Below are 18,449 nucleotides of genomic sequence, written 5' to 3'. Positions count from 1 at the left end.
CCTGGAATGGAGGGAAGGTCCGTTGGGTGGCGGCACAGCGGACATGGGGGGTGGCAGCAAGCAAAGTAAAACGAGCAGTCTGGTGGAACCGGCCGACACCAGAAATTCGTGACGTCGTGATGCAGCGCGGCGTGTGCGTGCGACTTTGCGAACGCGTGAGCGAAGAACTCGAAAAGCACACGGCACGAGCACGCCCCTCCTCCCTTCTCCCCCTACGTGCCAGTATTTCCTTTGGTGAAGAGTGTAATGCGCGTGGTTGCAGGAAAACGAGGGTGCAGAGGGAGAGGGCTTGCAAGTGCAAGGTGCAGCACCGAGCAGGTAGCGCACCCCTCCCTACCCGACTCCCCCCACCTCTCCTCTTCGTCTTGACACACGCAACATCGCTGGTCTTTGTGTTCGCCTTCTATCCGTGCTGCTACCTTCGCTAGCCGACCTCTGTCTTCATTTCTCGTTGGTCCCCTCCAATGTACGGCCCCAGATGATGACGCGTGGTGTCGCACCTCAGTGCGTGGTATCACAGGGTCCAGTACCACCGCACCACCACCCCCTCCCTTCCCCCACTCCCGACTCCCTGCGTGTGTGAGGGAGGCAGCCCAGCAGCCCCCACCCAACCCTTCCCAGTGCCGAACCACTCCTGATGGTGGTGGCAGGGCCCGGTGCCCGCAACGCAGCGAGGTCAGAGCAACCGGCAACAGTGCACACGCCTGTGCCCTCCATGTGCTAGGCAGAGTGCCACGACTATTCAAAGGTATCCCACCTTCGGCCCTCACCGTGCCTCCTGGTGTGGGGCGCCTGAGTGCCGCTCTGAGGGGTTATGCACCACGTGGCCACCTGCGCAGCGGGCGGATGGGTGGGTGGTGTGCGGCGGAGCGTGAGGCAGGGGCCGTGCTCTCAGGGGACTGCGTCGGCGCCTTGCTGGGCCGGCGTGTGTCGACGGCTGCCATGGCCCCCACGCGAGGTGGGGGCCTGTGTGACAGGGCCGCGGGTGGCGGCGTGGGGCGCTTGGACCCCAGGTTGTGTGGTAGAGAAGTGGACTTGTGTGGGAGGCGCGAAGGAAAGTAATACCGTCCTTCTTCTTGTGTCCAGCATGGTGATGTGTTCTGCAGAGCACCGGTGGGGCTCGCATACACCGATGCCCAAGCGGATACCCACACGGGGAGAGCAACTGCATGACGCAGGAAAGAAGAAGGCCTCCCCCCCCCCCGCCCTTACGGACGAAAGGAGTTCCGGAGCTGCCAACGGCATCGACTCACAACTACAGTCTATGCGCGTATGTATACGCATGTATGGAAAACGGGCTGTATGCCTGTTGGTATGGCCCTCCCGGTGTGCAAACGGCACGATGGCGCGCCCACACACACACACACACACACCAGCAGTCGGATCGGGTGAAGCGAAGGTGCTGACGCGCTGGATCGTCTCGATGCAGCTCACTCGCTCTTTCCTTCCCCCCCCCCTCCTCCCCCTCCCCCCAAAAGTCGGCGAAGGAAGTATATATACACACACACACACACACACACATATATATATATATATAGAGAGAGAGAGAGATATTCGGTGTTCATCACATTCTGATTGGCGCTTGCTGACTTTCGCGTGCGCCCCCCCCCCCTCCCTTCTCTTCCCCCTCCCCCTCCCACGTGCAGAAAAGCTCCTTACAATCTCTCTCACAAACACAACATACACCTACACGTACGTACGTACACCCACTTCCTCTGCAACTTGCTTTTTTTTTGTTGTTGTTGTTGTTTGTTTGCTTCTTTTCTTGGGGCCACGGGGGGAGGGCCACAGCATACCGTGTCGACTCCGATCCTCCCCAATCTTAAAGCCGCCGCCCTCGCCTTTGCTGCGCCTCCTCTCTGCGGCCGTTTTCTGCTACACAGCCTCCACGCGCCCCCTCCCCCGCGCGTCGATTTTGGGCACCCTCGCCTCCGCATCTTCTCGTTCTGCGGTGTTGATAGAGAGCGCGCTTCTTTCGCCCTCTTTTTCTGTCCGCATCCTCTCCCTTCGTGACAGCCGCAGCGGCGTCACGCCAGCCGTCGCGCTTGCGTGTGTGTGTGTGTGTGTGTGTGTGTGTGCAGTCTCACGTGCTCCACAAAACGAAGGAGGAAAGACGCGAAGAGCAGAGAAGTAAGGAGGCTGTGCGTGTGTGTGTATGTGTGAGAGAGGTAGGGAGGGAGGGAGCGGGGTGCAGTCCGGGTAGTCTGTAAGAGCTGGCGCGGAAGGCCGTGTTCTCGGCGCGAGATGGACGATTCCAGAAAAGCAGATGAGCAGGAGAGGGGTGTGGATACCATGGAAAAGTCGGTGGCCGTCAAGGTGCCGCTGCCGGCTCTGCTCGATATCAAGGCGGAAGCCCTGCGCTCGAACCCGTCTTTCGTCGTCACGTGCTTCTCCACGCTGCTGACAGCGGTGCTGTTGGGGTTGTGCTTCATGATTGTTGGGGTTCCACCCCTGTACATCGCCGCTCGTCGAGGTAGGTGCATCTACGTGGGTGTCATGGTGCCCCTGCTGACAGTGATCGGCACAGTGCTGAGCTACTATGCTATGCAGCACCCGCAGCGCGTGTTCAACTCAGCGTTGGCACAGATTGTTAAGGAAACGGAGCAACACGCAGCCTACTTGAGCACCGCGGTGAACAACGTGGAGACGGAGTTGGAGACACGCCGGGTTACCCTGGGCTTGGCATATACACATGAACCGGCCCGCATGCGCAGTTTGCCGATGGCCCCAGAAGAGTCGGGGCTGCAGCGCTTCTCTAGAATTTCTATGCCCGCGGGGGCGGCAGCAGGCATGCTTGCCACACTACCCGCTATCAGCGGTCCCGGCCTCCTTCACGGCATCGACGAGCTCGAGGAGGAGCGGGGCATGATCATTGCCACCGTTCATGTAGGTAAGGAGTGGCGTTGGTTAATGGGCCTGCTAGGGAAGCTGAACCTGCGGAGCTTGACGGGATCGGCGAACCCCGTGGTGCATCACCAACGCATCGCCGTGCGCGCCCTGGTGATCAGTGTTGCGCGGGTGGAGCGGATGATCTTGTCGCTGTACTTCTCCTCTTTTGTGCTGAACCGGGCCAATGCAGCTGCGGCTGTCAACCCGTCGGGCCTCGCTGCCTCCAAGAGCGTCGCAGGCTGCGGTTCTGGCTTCGGCCACAGCGCACAGAGGCACCAGGAGTCTGCGCACGGGCGCACCTCGACGTCGATGTTTGAGCCGTCGGCGCCAATCATGACATCGGTGAAGCTGCACCCCTCGCACAAGCCCGGTCATGAGCTGGGTGACTCGTCCACGGAGAGCGTTTTCACCGTCCCCCGGGAGACGCCGAACGAGAGCAGAGACCGTGCGGAGAGCGGCGGCGCTGGCGAGGAGATGACCTCGCAGCTCACCTCGCTCAATGTGAAGGGCCTCCCCTTTGGGAGGGTGAAATTGCCGCAGTTTCCGCCGCTGCTCACTGAAAACACAGGCAGCAGAAAGCCCCAGAAGACGCACGCCCATGCGCACAAGGGGCCGTCTGTGGCCAGGGGAGCAGCCACTGCGTCAGCTCCGGTGCAGCGTGTCTTGCACCTGGACACCGACGCCCAAGTGACGGATGAGAAGGCACAGAGGCCGGACAAAGCCTCCGCCAGCGAGCACAGCGTGCGCTCCCTTGCCGACACGAACAAGGCCGACGAAGCGAGTGACCAAGGCGGAGGTAGCGGCGATAACTCACCGCTGGCGGTGGGCAAGGAGTGGCGCAGGTCAACCATCATCCCCTCATCATTAGTAGGGCACGCCGCGACACTGTGCATTCAGAGTCACACCGTCGCCGCCGCAGAAAACGCGGCGAACAAGGCGTTCATGGACGGCAACGCGGGAGGAAGCGGGGCCGTCTTGTCGCATTGCTTGAGCATCTCGGCGCAGCATCCGGAGCAACAGCTGTCGAGTGGGGGAGATAATGGCGACAGCGTGGGAAGAAGCTGCACAGTTGCACCTCACTCTGATGGAAACGCCACCGGAGCTTCACCGATATCGTCTCCGCGGTCAAGACCACGGCTGGCTCGCTCCACGCATAGCCGGCAGCCCGGCTCCGCCGTCGTCGCGAACCCCTCTCTCACGCTAAACCGTGGGGCGCGCTTCATCGGGGACGAGAACAGCGTCTTTGCCACAGTGCTGATTCACGTGGAGAAGGGCAACTCGGCGTGCGGCTCTCGCCTCTACGGTGCACAGGCACACGCCAGCTACGACGCATCAGCGAACAGGCACTACTTCACCAACGGGGCCGACTCCTCGCTCACGCACTCCTGTGGCTTTCATCCCTTCACAATCTTCTACATCTCCAATCACAAAGGCCAGCGCGAAAGGCTGACCACTCGGGAGCAGCAACTGCTGGAGTTTGTGTACTGCCGTCCTGAGGAACCGTCAGAGCTAGACTCCGTGAACCACCGTTGTGCGACGGACTTGTCCTCGCTAGCGGTTCGCGACACCGGACAATGCAGCGGAGACACGGTAGCAGCTGCCGCGACGACCCACGCGGGCAGGTCGACCGCCAGCTTTGCGCGCGAGACGGCGAATCCGCCTAGCAGCACCTCGCACCACGCCTCTAACTCCGTCTTCACAGAGCCGCGCGTGGACTCCTTTATTGTCGCCATGCAAATCTTGCAAGACCGCCCCATGCGCCTCACCTTCCTGCCTGTTGTCATGGCACCGGTGCAGCCCAAGGGCACACCGCTGGTCCACAACGACGCCACCATGCAGCCGTTGAAAGCGGCATGTCGCACGGACTTGGAGAGCACCGGCAAGGAACTGCACCTAGCCAGTGGCGGTGGTATTCGCAGCACACCCACGGCGTCGGCGATCGCGATGCCCGCGCGTGGCCGTTCCAGCAGCGGCGGCGTTGGCAGCTCCGACGACGGCGCCACTAACTCCACGCCAGAGGCGGTCCGTCGAACACCGTCGCCCACGACGGTGCCCGTGCTGGAGTGCGTGATAGACGACGTGCTCTGCATCTTGACAGAGATAGAAATCACTGTGGACACCTCCTTCAAACGACCATCAAAGGTGCTTCTGAACGGTGTGTCTCTGGAAGACGTATCCGAGGAGGGCTCCGAGCGCGGCGAAATCGGCGTGGACGAAGACGAGGGAGTGTCTCAAGACTCAGTGGAGGGTAGCACCGGGAGCCAAAGTCTCTATGGCGCTGGCGACACGAAGCAGCCGACCGATCTTCGCGGCCTGCCGCGGCAGCGGGCAGGGAATGAGGCGGAGGTGATCCAACAAGGCATCCGGAGTGTCATGGCTACACCGAGAGGTCGGGTAATGCTGCGGCATGGGGACTCCAGATCAGTGGCATCGCTGAACCGGTACAAGCATGGTGAGCGGTCCACCCTTGGGCAGGAGTTTAGTGAGGTGATCCATCTTGAGTAAAAGGCGACCTCGCGAGGGCTACCGAGCAAAGCAAGGTGACCTCTTTTGTGTGCCACCGGACGCCCTTCCCCTGTCATCGCAGGACGCGCACCACGAGCCTGGCGTGCATGCGTGCCCGCGTCTGCTTCGCGTGTGTGCCGCTCTCGCCTTGCTCTTCGTTGGCGATGTGCGAGAAACCGTTGGCGGCGGCGGCGGCGGCGAGAGATGACGTACTCAGCAATGTAAGTGTGAGAAGCACAAGCTGCCGCCTTGACGACCGCCGACGACGCGACCGTCGCTCTGGTGCCGTGGCATGGTTCGCGCCGTACCCTCTCCCTGCTCCGTGCCCCCCCCCCTCCAGCCCACCCACAACCACCGCCTCTTCGCTGCTGCGGATGCTTTTTCACCCTTCGTCTCCGACCCACCCACCCGACGCCGCGGCCTCCCCTCCCCTCATGATGCAGAACTCCGTTTTTTTTTTGCTCTAGTTGCATACTTACGCCGGTGAACCGCGGTGTGGATGGCGAGGGGGGAGCACACAGACACCCGCCGCTCAGTGCGTGGTATCACAGGGTCCAGTACCACCGCACCACCACCCCCTCCCTTCCCCCACTCCCGACTCCCTGCGTGTGTGAGGGAGGCAGACCAGCAGCCCCCACCCAACCCTTCCCAGTGCCGAACCACTCCTGGTGGTGGTGGCAGGGCCCGGTGCCCGAAACGCAGCGAGGTCTGAGCGATTCAGCGCTACGGATGCTGTCGGTCAGGTCCTGCATGGAGCTGCGTCGACGCCACCTGCGCAGCGGGCGGATGGGTGGGTGGTGCGGGGCGGAGTGTGAGGCAGGGGCCGTGCTCTCAGGGGACTGCGTCGGCGCCTTGCTGGGCCGGCGTGTGTCGACGACTGCCATGGCCCCCACGCAAGGTGGGGGCCTGTATGACAGGGCCGTGGGTGGCGGCGTGGGGCGCTTGGACCCCAGGTTGTGTGGCAGAGAAGTGGACGCATGATTGCGAAGCTGGAAAAAGCGGGCGTGCTCATGTGTTTAGTATGTAAGGGGAGGGTGTGGATGCGGGCACTGGTGTGTGTGTGTGTGTGCTGCAGTGATTCATTTTTTATTTTATTTTATCGTCGTTCATTGTCGCTTTCTTATCATGTCTCTCGAGCTTCTCTGCCTCTCGTTATTATTGGGGAGGTCATACCCCCCCCCCCCTACACACACACACACACACACACACACCAGCGCCCTCTGCCTCTCTCCCCCCGCCCCGCCCCTTTTTGCTTTACTCACTCACTCGTGCGTGGGAAGAGTACCCTCTGGGTACCTCAGCGCAGCACATCTCAGGCACGTACACACACACACACACACACAAAAGAAAGCGAAGACATGCAGGCATTGCACGCAAGCAGGCTTCGTGCTTGCTGAGCGCGGACGGCGGGCGAGGCGCTGGTCGCTTGGTGCGTGTGTCCACGACGCTCTTCTTTAGCCTTACCTCAGGGCCACTGCAGCCTCCGCCCTCGGTGACGTCGTTGCCCTCGCACCATCCTCTCTTGCATGCGGCACGTAGCTCCGCTGTCTGGGTCGCATACCGCGTGTGCACACTCTCGCTTCTCTCTCTTCACATGCATGAGCTTCTGCTCTCTCTCTCCCCCCCTCTTCTCGACTGCAGCCGTTGCGCACGAGACGACCATCGACACACGCGCACACGCCCAGCACCGCGTGTATAGGAGTAGGCAGGGCAGAAAAGGAGGCGGTCGTCTTTGAAGAGGCGGCTCACTTTCCATCTTCGATCGTTCTTCCGTTCGACCAACTACGACAAGCAGCAGCATTCTCCGCCTCCCCCCTCCCTGCATTCCCCGAGTCATGGTGTCGCCACGCTCCGCTGCCCCGGCCTTGGCCTTGCCACGGCTCCGGCGTCGGTCATTCGGCCGCACTACGATCTTCTCTCAGGCCACAGCTGCCATGCTTTGCACTCTCATCGCTGCAGTGCTCATCTTGGTGGTCGCACCGCCAGGAGCCCAGGCGGCTGCCAGTCCTTCCAGCTTCCGCTGCCTGCGGCCCTTCTCTGCCTCGGCCACGTTCCCGAACGTGGCCAAGGCGCACCCGGCTCAGAACTGCGACTACTTTTATTTTAGTGTTGAAGACGCAAAGGCGGAGCTGAAGTGCGCGTCACCATCGGCTGTCACTACAGCGGTGTCGGACGAGATGTCCTGCAATGTGACGGTACGTGTGTCGATGCGGCGGGCCTCAGACGCCGTGTCACACCTCCAACGGCAAGTGGGCACCGACGAGGACTACTTTACGCATGAGGCGAGCACGGTTTCCACAACAACGTCGCCCACCCGTAGTGGTAACACGTGCCCGTCCGCGGCGCCGTTCGTGACAGAGGACGAGGACGTGTGGCGCTACGCCGTCTCGCTGAAGGCCAAGGGCGATTCCTCCATCCACTACAAGGGGTTCAATGGAGGAAACGGGTACAGCCTCTGCTGCGCTGCGCTGGAGGAGGCAGACTGCGCGTGGATCACCCCGCAGAAGGGCGACAAAGACCTCGACTGTGACGAGGACGTCGACGTTGGGTTTGCGTCACAGCGTAGCCGTGTGCTGCGGGGTTGCCCTTTACCATTTCCTGCACCGTGCAGCGCGGGCGGCGGCGTCTTTGACGCGCCGGCGGGTGCTCGTGTGCTGCTGACGGACCTCGATGAGGGGGAGAGCAGCGGCGTCTTCCACGCTGTCATCACGAAACCGCTGCACCGCATTGTGGAGGGCCCTTGGGAGGTGATGGTGCAGATGTGGCGGCGACGCCAGCAGATGCCGCGAGGTGGCAGAGAGGATTCCTTTTCCGTCCCTGCTGACCACAGCATCGAGGCGGAGGTGCTCGGTCGTATCATGGTTCCCTTCACGCTAAACTTGACCGAGCTGCAGAAGCAGGCCCTCATCACGCAAATACCAAGCATGGCGCTAACAGCGGAGGACGTCGCAGGTGTGGCGCAGGCGGCGGGTGAGAACGCCGCCGACGAAACTGGTGACCTGTGATGCCGTTGCGGCGACCCATAGTGGAGGGGTGCAGGTGTGTCCGTGTCTTTCTGCACGTCCATCTTGCGTGCACGTGTGAAACGCTTTGCGACGATGCTTCAGAGAATATCGCCTGAGCCCTCTCCCTGTTTCGATCGCCTCTGCTCTCTTCTTCGGTTGTATTCATTGCCGCGGACCAGGCATGCGCCCAGCCGCCGCCGCTCCCTCCCCCTCCCCAATGACCTCCGGTCGTCGCCGTTGTACACAGGCTGTGCTCATATCCTGGTCTCTCCGGCTCTACGTCGGCGTACGTGTGCTTCCTATCGACGGCATCGTCCGTACCACTCGTGCGCCTGTAACTTTTTTCCTCTCCTTATGACCTCGGAGGGGTTTGGGACACGTCGTGGGCCCGATCCCAAGCATGTGCACCGTCTCGAGTAGCCATTGTCTCTATCCATATCTATTGATGTGTATGTAAAGGAACGCATGCCAAAAACCGCGCGGGGGCAAAGGATGACACACGCCGATGCCCCTTCCTGTTGCGCCGCTCTCTGCTCTCTCTCTCTCTCTGCCTGTCTGTCTGTGTCTGGGTGCCCTATCCATGCCCTCCCTTGCTGTTGCTGCGCGAAGCGGTGGTGAGCGCAAGGGGCGGACGCCACCGCTATAGATATGTCATGTTGGGGGAGGGGAGGGTAAGGACGGGAGCCGTACACGCCAGAGCAGCAGGCAGCAGACGTACCGAAGACACTGTCGCTCCCCTCTCCATCGGCTCTGCGGCTAGCTCATATTGCTTTCCACGTATTTCTCAACCCCTCCTCATCTCTCTCTCCCTTCCTTTGGCATCTTCTCATCCTGCGGCACTCTCCACCACGCCAGTCCGTTCTCCTGTCGAGCAAGCCAACGGCGCCCTTGCTCGCTCGCAGTTCTTTGTGTCCTCTTGCTTTAGATTCTGCACCGCCATCCCTCTCGACCCCTCCGCGTGCCGCCTCCAGTGCTGCCCCCGGTATCATCATCGACGCTGCGCCTTCACCCCATCCCACCCCCAGCTTTCTGCTGCCTCCCTTTCCTTGTTCGCCTGTGCACCTCTCCGGACTCGGAGCGCATCTCCGCTACGCCGATCCCTTTCTTGCCTGGGGACCTGGAGAGCGAGAGCGAAGCTGCACAACAAGGAGCCACACACACAGGCAGCTCTCATCCCCACCATCCCTTTCTCTCCCGCTGTCGCACACGTTCGTCTCATGAGCCACGGCGGAGATAAGGCACCCGATGCCGCTACGGTGACACCGGCGCCTGCACGCAGTGCAAACAAGAAGCACAACCGCAGCAGCGGCAGCTATGCCAAGAGCTATGGCCGTGAAAGCTATGAGAAACACAAGGCGAAGCAGGTGCGCCCCTTGCAGCCTCCCCAGGAACCACTGCGGCAGGTCAACGCCAACGCTGCCGCGATGCCTCTCAGCACCGAACTGTCCCTGCGGCCCTTCGCTTCACACGAGCCAGCTGGGCTGGAGTCGTCATTGCCTTCGTCGGCGGACTTCGACGACGGCGAGTTAGAGGCGAGTCCACTTACAATGTCATCGCAGTCGTATGTGCCCAAACATCGGCGCCGCCAGGGTGGCGATCACGTGTGCGCGTTGCAGCAGGATGTCGCAGCCGCAAAGGTGATGCGGCACACTCCCCCTCTACCACATGAGTCACAGCGGCACGCTGACCCGACCGCGCTGCCAGAGCATCGGCGCGTCGCCCTTTCCGAAGGCAGTGATGGAGAACTCCTACAGCATCATGCGACTGGAAAGGAGAACATGAGCATTGGCTCTCACGCGGCGCCGTCTCCTGCTGGTGCTACAGCCGCTTCGTCAACCTCGCTGCAGTCGGTGCCGAAGCCCGCGTCCTCTGCAGAAGTGAAGCAGCGCGCTGTGAGCTCCGTGTCCCATCCGGCCACCTCTGCCGCCGCCGCCACGGCCACCGACTTCCGTTGCGCTGCCTCTGGCCACGTTCATCAGCGTCCGCTCTCTTTATCGGGTGCAGCCACTGCACCACGGCAAGCGTCAGTGTCATCGACGCTCACGACGAGCGCCGGCGGACGTGGCGGCGCGATGGCTGCAAGAGTTCCACAAAAACGTATCGCCAGTGTCAAGTCGCGACCGCTGACCACCGTGGCACGCAAACAGCCGCCGTCTCTGTCCAACGCTAAAGCAGAAACAGCGGAGAGACACGAGTCTCCTGCGCCGACCCCAACAGCGGCGGCGCGGGAGCGCTCGCCAGAGATGGACGCCGCGCTGCGGTGCGAGCTATACCAGATGGAGTCGGTGCTCGACTATGTGGCGGAGGTGGTGACGGCGCTGGGCGAAAGACGCCGGTGCGCGGCGCCTCCGCAATCGACGAAGGGGTTCCGCGCCTCTGTCGTGCCCACTCGGCGCTGTGGTGGGACCAGCTCTTCCCCCGAGGCGCTGGACGGAAGCGATGTTGACTTGCCAGACCACGCTGCGTGTGTTCGCAACAGCGGCGGCACCGTTGCTTTTCTGCCCGACATACATCAGGCCGCGAGCCGACTCCTCAGTGCCTTTACGAAGCTCGAGTATGTTCAGCTTAGCGAGGATGTGGATATGCCGCTTCTCGAGCGCGACGCCGTGGAGTACAGCGCGCGGCTGCTGCGACTTGTCGACGGGGTAGAGCGGCAGCTGTCGCTGCACGAGGACACACTCGTTCGCCGAAGGCTGTCAGAGCGCCGCTACATCTTTCGCGCCATGCACCAGCTGGTGCACTTTATCGTCCGCATGACTCACGAAGTGGTCCTGCTCCGTGGCTTGGCCCTGTGCCACGACTTGGGTCAGGTTCTGGAGGCGTGGGGCAGCTTCAGAGGGGGTGTTGAGGCCCAGGCCCGGGCGGCTGCAGGCGCCAGCGACAGTGATACTCGTGGCAAGTCTGAAGACGCCGCAGCGTCGTCGGCTCCGCGGTTGCTGCAGCAGCACCTCATCTTTCCCGTCGCGATGCTGCGAGGGAGCCCGTTCTTCTTGTGGTTGGAAGGACGGTGGTTCCCGGCGATGCGGCAGTGGCGCAAGTTCGTCTTCGATGCACTCCAAGCGGCGAGCAGCGGCGACATTGAAGGCGCCATTCGCCGTTCGCGGCAGGAGGCGCTACGGATCGACGGCTTGGAGGAGATCCTGCGCCCTGGCGAGACCATCACCACCCTCCTTCGCGAGCAGGTGGAACAGCCGATCGAGGAGCTTGGCAGAGCCCTTTCGATGAAGCGAGCGGCCATGGCTGCACTGCGCGAAGTACTGGAGGGCACCGAGGCCACCGACGGCACGCTGAACGCCGCGCACCTGTCGAAAGTACTCACGGCCGCACAGGCCTTCACTGTGGCGCGTGGGGGGCGTGGCAGTGGTGTTGACAAGTTGGCTGCGAGTGTCGGTGGAGACGAGGAGGACGCCGAACTGGTGTGCCGTGCGGAAGAGCTCCTCGCACGTCTTGCAGAGGCAGACGTGCTCCACCGCGCCACCAAGGCCGCGCTGCAGCACCCTGCGCCGGAGCTGGTGACTGCGCTGGAGCACATCACACGTGCCAACGAGCTGCTCCTTCTCTGGGGGCGCGCGTGCGACGTGACGTCAGCTCAGACAGCCCTTGCTACCGGTCGCGCAGCGCTGGACGCGTACATGCAGCGGCTACACAGCGGACGTCTTTCCGACAATGCGAGCTTGCTGAGCTCAACGAACGGTGACGTCTCGACTGGCAAGTGCATGACGCCGTCGCGCGCGAACGGCAGCTCCGCTGCTGCTCCTGTTCCTTGGATCGGCGACGGCTTCCCGGCCTCCTTCGACGTCCGTTCCCTGTACGTGGCCCACACACCAGGCGGCGCATGGTCGAAAGACCTTAGCATGACGTACATAGAGCTCTGCGAAGTCTTTGGGATGCTGTACACCCAGCGCCAGGCACGACGGGATCTGGAGCTGGCGCTGGCGCTGGCCCGCCCTTCTGTGGAGGATTACGGGACCAGGCCCGCGGTCGCCCTTTCGCTCTCCCCGCAGGTGACACCCCGCCGTCCCACTCGCGATGCCGTGTCGCCGGCCGACACACTGCAAGTCAGCAAGGACGGTGCTAACGCGCACGGCTGCAGCTTAACTTGTTCCGCCGGTGGGACGGGAGAGACCCACGCCAGCGACGGCAGCACGCCACCTGCGCAGAACATGCCTAAGGGTCCTAGCGCAGAGGAACTTCACCGGTGCATCCAGCAGGCCGAAGAGGCCGGCGTTGGCGGGCCGCTCGTTGAGGAAGCGCGCGCGCGGCTGCGTCTCCTGGACACGCTGCGGCTGAAGATTCACTTCGACGCCCAGACGCGTGTGTTGCCCGTCGCCGACGCAGCGCAGGCCTCATTCCACGACGTCTATAAGCAAATCCATGACTTCTGCCAGACACAGCTGCAGCAGCCGCCGCGGGCCGCGGGGGCTGAGCGCCGACTGCGTATTCGCTACGAGGACACCGAAGGCGACTTCATCTCTCTCTTGGATCAGCAAGACTGGCACATGATGCTAAGCGAGTTGGCGCCGCACGGGTGTGGTGGCGTCAAGATCGAGCTCTTCTGTGACTACCCCACGGTACCAGGCATGATGAGCAACTCCATGGCTGTCCCGAACGGCGATGACGTGCCGCGCACCGGTGTTGAGTCGGAGCTGGCAAGCGGTGACTTTCAAACAGAGACCGCACCAGAGACCAGCACGCCAGCTGGCCCTGCTGCCGCAACCGGGCCCGCCGCCGCCACGCCAGAGAAGCGGACGAATGTGTTTCAGCGCCTCGCGTCGGCGCCGAAAGGCACTGCCGCGGCGCCAGCAGCCAGCGGGCAGCGCAAGCCGCGGATGCACCCTCACTCCCTCGGGGCTACGTCGCCGCAACGAGCACTTCTGCCGCCGCGCGCTCGTGGCAGCGGCTCTGGTGCAGTTCGCACTGTGTCCCCGCAGAAGTGCGGCGCAGCTTCTCGCGCGGCTGTCGGCGGTGGTTCTGCGCGCGGCAAGGACTCATCTTCCTCGGCTGCCACAGGCGCGGCGGCCCCGAAGACAGCGGCGCTCACCGCAGAGAACTTGCGGCGTAACCTGCTCTACCCGCAGGCGCCGCCCTGTTCTGAAGGTGCGGAGGCTGCGGCTCGGGAGGAGGTGCGGCGATCAGGTGGGCGATCTTCTAGCAATGGGATGGCCGCTGCGGCCAGACCGGCAGCGGCAGAAGCGGATGGCTACACAGCAGCAAGCACTGCAGCGCCGGCCTCAGCAGCTGAGGCTCACAACTCGGTGAGCAGCAGCAACGCGAACGGTGACGGGGAGCGGGAGAGCAGTGCGGCGCACCTTAGCCTCGACATGGCCCGGCGCTGGGAAATGCCGAGTGACGACGAGTGGCAGCTGCTGGAGATACAGACACGCGCCTCCATATCAACCGTGTGCCCCGATCGGTGCATCGAGATGCACGAGTCCATGACGACGACGTCGCGGCCGACACACGTGCCCCCGAGAGCCGAGCCGCCGCGCAACACGTTCACCGCAACTTACTGCTCTCGCAAAGTAGAGCGCATCAGCGAGCGTGGCAGCGGCGGTGCCGGCGAGGCGGTGGGCGCCGTCGTTGAGGTGAGCACGGCGCCGAAGAGGCGCCTCTCCCATTCGCCTTCTCGGCCGCCGCGTCGCTGGGCCTCTGACGCGTTTACCTTGGATGACGTGGAAACTGTGTGTAGCGAGCAGTCGCGTGTGCCACAGCAGGCTTCTAAGCCGAAGGGGCCCATGTCTCTGCCACCGCGCCCCGTCAATGCCGGAGGTGGCGGCGGCACTCGCACGCCGCAGCGCGTCCGGCGCGGTGCTCGCGGCACCCCCACTCGCTCCAACCCCAACGCCGGTGACGACGACCGCGACGGCGGCCAGGGGGACATCCCAAACGCGTCCGATGTGCTCTTTGAGGAGATGCAGCGCATGCGCGAGGCGAACACTCGGGCTATGGCGCAGCGCAAGTCGTCATGGCACTGACGACGGTGCATCGAGGGCTGTCACGGCACTCGCGCTGCTATGCGGACGACCACAAGCGCACAATCGCGGCAGGGTAGTGGAATGCCCTCGGTTTTCGTCGTTGTTGCGGCGTGCTCTCGTTGTGCTGGACTGCAGGGGATGGTCTACCCGTATGCTCCATCCACCACCGCCACCACCTTTCCCCATGAACCCCGCCTCCGCGTTGTCCGGAGAGCTACTTGTCATCATCTCTATTTTCTTTCTTTTTCATATCGGTGGTGCTCCCCTTCTCTCTTGCGTAGGTAGGTATGTCTTCGTCCTCCGACACACACCCACGCACCCACACACACCTGCCCACCTTTGTTCTAGATGATACGGCGTATGCGCACTCGCTTCTTACCCCTTGTTCGTTGGTTTCAGTTTTTGTAGACTCTTCACCCCCCCCCCCTTCCTCTCTCTCCTCTCGCTGGCACCACTGTGTCTGTGTGGGTGTGTGGGTGTCCATGTTGGCTCGCCCACTCCGTGCCAGCGTCTTCTTTGTAAGGCGTTTTCTTGTACATCTTCCTTATGTGTGTGAGGTCACGTCGTTTGCATCACCCCTCTCCCACTCTTGCCAAGTATGCGCGAGTGCATTGTGTGCGGTGCGTGGGCGTTGTACGTTCTTTGTGTCTCACGTAATGGCTTCTCAGGCTGGGTGTGCCGCACCGTGCACTCAGTTGCTGTTGTTCTCTTGCTCGCTGGTTTCGGCACCCCTCCCCCTCCTCATTCCCCTCCTCCCCCTCCTCCATCCTGCTCTTCCTCCTCTTCTGTATTTTGTGTACGCATGTGTCGCGCTCGCACTCACGAGCCCTCTTGTACGTCTCTCTCGCTCTTTTATTGATTTCATTTTGTTTTATCTTTGCTGGAGCGCGTGCGTGCGTGCATGCATGTGAGGAGGAGGGGGGGGGGCTACACGTGGCGTGCCCCGTTTCTCCCTCACTCACTTCTGCCACTCGCCACGGTCGCACCACTCGCTCATCACGAAAACGTTAAACAGGTCAAGTGCGGGGGTGGAAGGTGAAAACAACAGCAGCAACGAACGGTGCCGAAGAAACATGCAAGTAGCAGAAGGTGGCACGAGGCGAGTCAGCAGGACCGGAGAAGACACGGCGCCAGTCAACTCCCTCTCTCCTCCCTCACCGGCACGCACACAGAGACGCGGATGTGGACGAGGCGCGCTGAGTCAGTGAAGGCGTTTGGTACAGCGTGTGCCGTGCGGCAGTGGGGGGAGAGGCCCGTGATGTGCCGCACGCTCGAGTAGCTGAGCCGTCCGCGTGTCTACCTCAGCGCAATGTGTTTTTGTTTTTCCCTCCTGCTCTCCCCCTCCCCCACTCCCTTCACTCGCCACCTTATTCGCTCTTTCTCTGCGGCTATCGTAGCTGTAGAACGTTGCGCACCTTCCCAGATTCGACGCACGCTGCCGCAACTAAGCCTTTACAGTGGTCTAGCGCGCGCACACACACACACGCACACACATACGCGTGCAGACATCGGCTGTAAGAGGAGAAAAAGGGAGACATCAGCACTACCTCCTTGGAAATCAACTAGGAATCGAGAAACCATACGTGAAGAGAGATGCCCGCTCTGTCTGCCGCTGCGGCTGACACCATCAGCCTTGTCCGTCAGCTGCAGCTGCTCGACGACAACACGATCCGCCTGCTCGAGCAGCTCTTCACAAATCGGCTGAATGGGGAGCTCGTGACGTCGCTCGTCGACGGCCGCGAGGAGTCGCTGGCGGTCGCGCTGTTCCGTCTCTGTGCCGGCACCCATGCCGAGAACATCCTAGGCTACTCCTTGCGGTTCTTGGCGGACCTCGTGTACGCCGACCGCGAGATCGGTGTGCAGCTCGGCCGTGGTGATCTCGTGAAAGAGTTCGGCGGTCATCCGGCTTCGCTGCTGCTGCAAATCGCGTCGTCGCACAGCGAGAGTCTCGGCATCGCGAACCCCGCCATATACCTGGCCGCCACGGCGCTCCGCTACGGCGAGTACGAAGGCAATGAGACCGCCTTCAAGGACTTCTTTGCGCTGGCTCGCCACACCTTCGCCCCGGAAACGCTGCAGGTGACCGACATCGCGTTTACCGTGCAGGCCTGTGTGCAGCTCGCGCGCCGCAAGGACTTTCGCCCGCTGCTCTTTGAGGCGAACCTTGTCTCGTGCATTCCGCACCTGCTCACGGACATCGTGTCAAGCGACTCTGCTGGCATCATTCAGGTCATCTACGAGACGCTGCTGCTTTCCTGGCTGCTGTCTTTCGAGTACGAAGGACTCGTGCTGCTCGTGCGCGAGCGCATGATCCCGCAGCTGCACCGCGTTCTGCAGCGGGTGCAGAAGGAGAAGTGCGTGCGTGTGTCGCTCATGACGCTGCTGAACATGGTGGAGGCGGAGCGGAAGTACATGAACAAGCTGTTGAACCCGTCGTCAGAGGAGTGGGTGGACAGCAGGATCTACCAGCTGGGTCGCCTGCACCAGAGCGAGACGCCAGGGCAGCAGATCAGCACCTTCAAGAAGGGCCCCTCGCTGGTGGCCGAGATGGTCAGCGTCGGTATGATAAAGACGCTCTCGCAGGTCTCCCGCCGCAAGTTTGGCGACGAGGACATCAACGTCATGGTGGATCAGCTGAACGCCGCCCTGGAGAAGTCCATGCAGGTGCTGACGAGCTTCTCACAGTATCGTGGCGAGGTACTGAGCGGCGTGCTCGAGTGGACGCCCGTGCACACGAGCACCAAGTTCTGGAAGGAGAAGGCGGTGAATGTCGAGGACAACGGCTACGAGGTGCTGGTGGCGCTCGGCAAGGTGCTGCGCGAGTCGAAGGACGAGCTGACACTGGCGGTCGGCTGCCACGACCTGGGCGAGATCGTCCGCTATCACCCCACCGGTCGCAACCTCCTCACACTAGCCCCGATGGCGGGGGTGAAGGAGTGCGTTATGATGCTTATGTCCCACCCGAACCCGGAAGTGGCGAAGGAGGCGCTGCTATGCACGCAGAAGATAATGGTGCAGCGCTGGGAGTACATGCAGACGGCGTGAAGCGAGTAACTCCCCGACCTCCATGCATGTGTGTGCGCGTGCCAGGGGGTAACTCATGACCTTCTCTAGTGGCGGTCATTGTCTGGTGCTTCCATTGTCAACTCTCGTCAACTGAAGGACTTTAATAGCGGTGAGGCAGATGCCGCGATGACCGCAGGTGGCGATGGTGGTGGTGTTGGTGCTGACGGCAGCAGCCCCGCTGGTCGGAGGGGGGTGATGGTGATGGATGGCCCTCACCACCTCAACCCCCATCCCTCCACCCCCTTTCTTCGTTTTTTTTTTTCGGCTCCCCCCCCCTTCCAGTTATGTCTGCCTCAATGTGGCGTATGCGTGTTGAAGCCGATGGGACATCTCGTGTGATTGCATGTTATTCTGTGTGCGTGTGTTGCTGATCGAACTTGGTACCGACCAACGCGGACACCTGCCATGCACAGAGAGGAGGAGGATATCGCACTCTCTGGCAAGCGGACTAGGGGGAAGAGAAGGCAAGCAGCGCGTATGCTGGGTGGTGCGCGTGTGTGCATGCTGGGAGCTGGAGACGAGAGGAAGGTGAGGTGCACGTCCTCTGTCCGGTGTGTGAGGGTGATGTGTGAGTGGTGGGGTGGGGGCGGCAGGCATACTCCACCGCCCGTCCCCGCTCACCTCCTTCTACTCCTTCCCACAGGTGTCACCAGCCCCGCTATTCGCCGTCCAGCCTTCCTCTCCCCTCTCGGTTTCGCGGGCCCTCCTGCTGGCCGCTCGATTTCTGTCTCTGCGTGTGCTGTGCGATCGTGTCGTCTGTTGAGCGAAGCCCACCCTTCCTCCCAAATATATATAGAGAAGGATAACGCTAACAACGCAACGGTCGTCATCGGGGGCGAATTTGCCGACGGAGCTGCGGGGTGCTAGCGTTATCGTCTCTTTCGGCGTGTGCGTGTGTGTGTCTCGTGTGGACAGGGCTCACCGCGACGTTGCACTTGCCGATCATCACTATCCTTCCGCCCATCCCCGCTCCTCTGTACTCGGCCCTGTCGGCTGTGCGCGATGCCTC

At 62.3% G+C, this 18,449-nt stretch overlaps 4 protein-coding genes across 4 annotated transcripts; all 4 read left to right on the top strand.

Annotated features, from left to right (window-relative positions):
- Nucleotides 1-2,244: 2,244 nt before the first annotated feature.
- Nucleotides 2,245-5,394, top strand: LMJF_21_1370 (hypothetical protein; the record flags this gene model as incomplete). Its single annotated transcript, XM_001683038.1, has 1 exon — nucleotides 2,245-5,394. One exon carries the CDS (start codon nucleotides 2,245-2,247, stop codon nucleotides 5,392-5,394), a length of 3,150 nt encoding a protein of 1,049 aa, XP_001683090.1.
- A 1,934-nt stretch (nucleotides 5,395-7,328) lies between these two features.
- LMJF_21_1360 (conserved hypothetical protein) lies at nucleotides 7,329-8,399 on the top strand (the record flags this gene model as incomplete). Its single annotated transcript, XM_001683037.1, has 1 exon — nucleotides 7,329-8,399. One exon carries the CDS (start codon nucleotides 7,329-7,331, stop codon nucleotides 8,397-8,399), a length of 1,071 nt encoding a protein of 356 aa, XP_001683089.1.
- Nucleotides 8,400-9,052: 653 nt separating this feature from the next.
- Nucleotides 9,053-14,374, top strand: LMJF_21_1350 (conserved hypothetical protein; the record flags this gene model as incomplete). Its single annotated transcript, XM_001683036.1, has 1 exon — nucleotides 9,053-14,374. The coding sequence occupies one exon, from the start codon at nucleotides 9,053-9,055 to the stop codon at nucleotides 14,372-14,374; it is 5,322 nt and encodes a 1,773-aa protein (XP_001683088.1).
- A 1,593-nt stretch (nucleotides 14,375-15,967) lies between these two features.
- Nucleotides 15,968-17,419, top strand: LMJF_21_1340 (putative ATP synthase; the record flags this gene model as incomplete). The annotated part of the gene is made up of 1 exon (XM_001683035.1): nucleotides 15,968-17,419. One exon carries the CDS (start codon nucleotides 15,968-15,970, stop codon nucleotides 17,417-17,419), a length of 1,452 nt encoding a protein of 483 aa, XP_001683087.1.
- Between the last annotated feature and the right edge of the window lie 1,030 nt (nucleotides 17,420-18,449).

Source organism: Leishmania major, chromosome 21 (genome assembly GCF_000002725.2).
Source record: "Leishmania major strain Friedlin complete genome, chromosome 21".
Classification (NCBI taxonomy): Eukaryota; Euglenozoa; class Kinetoplastea; order Trypanosomatida; family Trypanosomatidae; genus Leishmania; species Leishmania major.
This window is presented reverse-complemented; position numbering and strand designations above follow the sequence as displayed.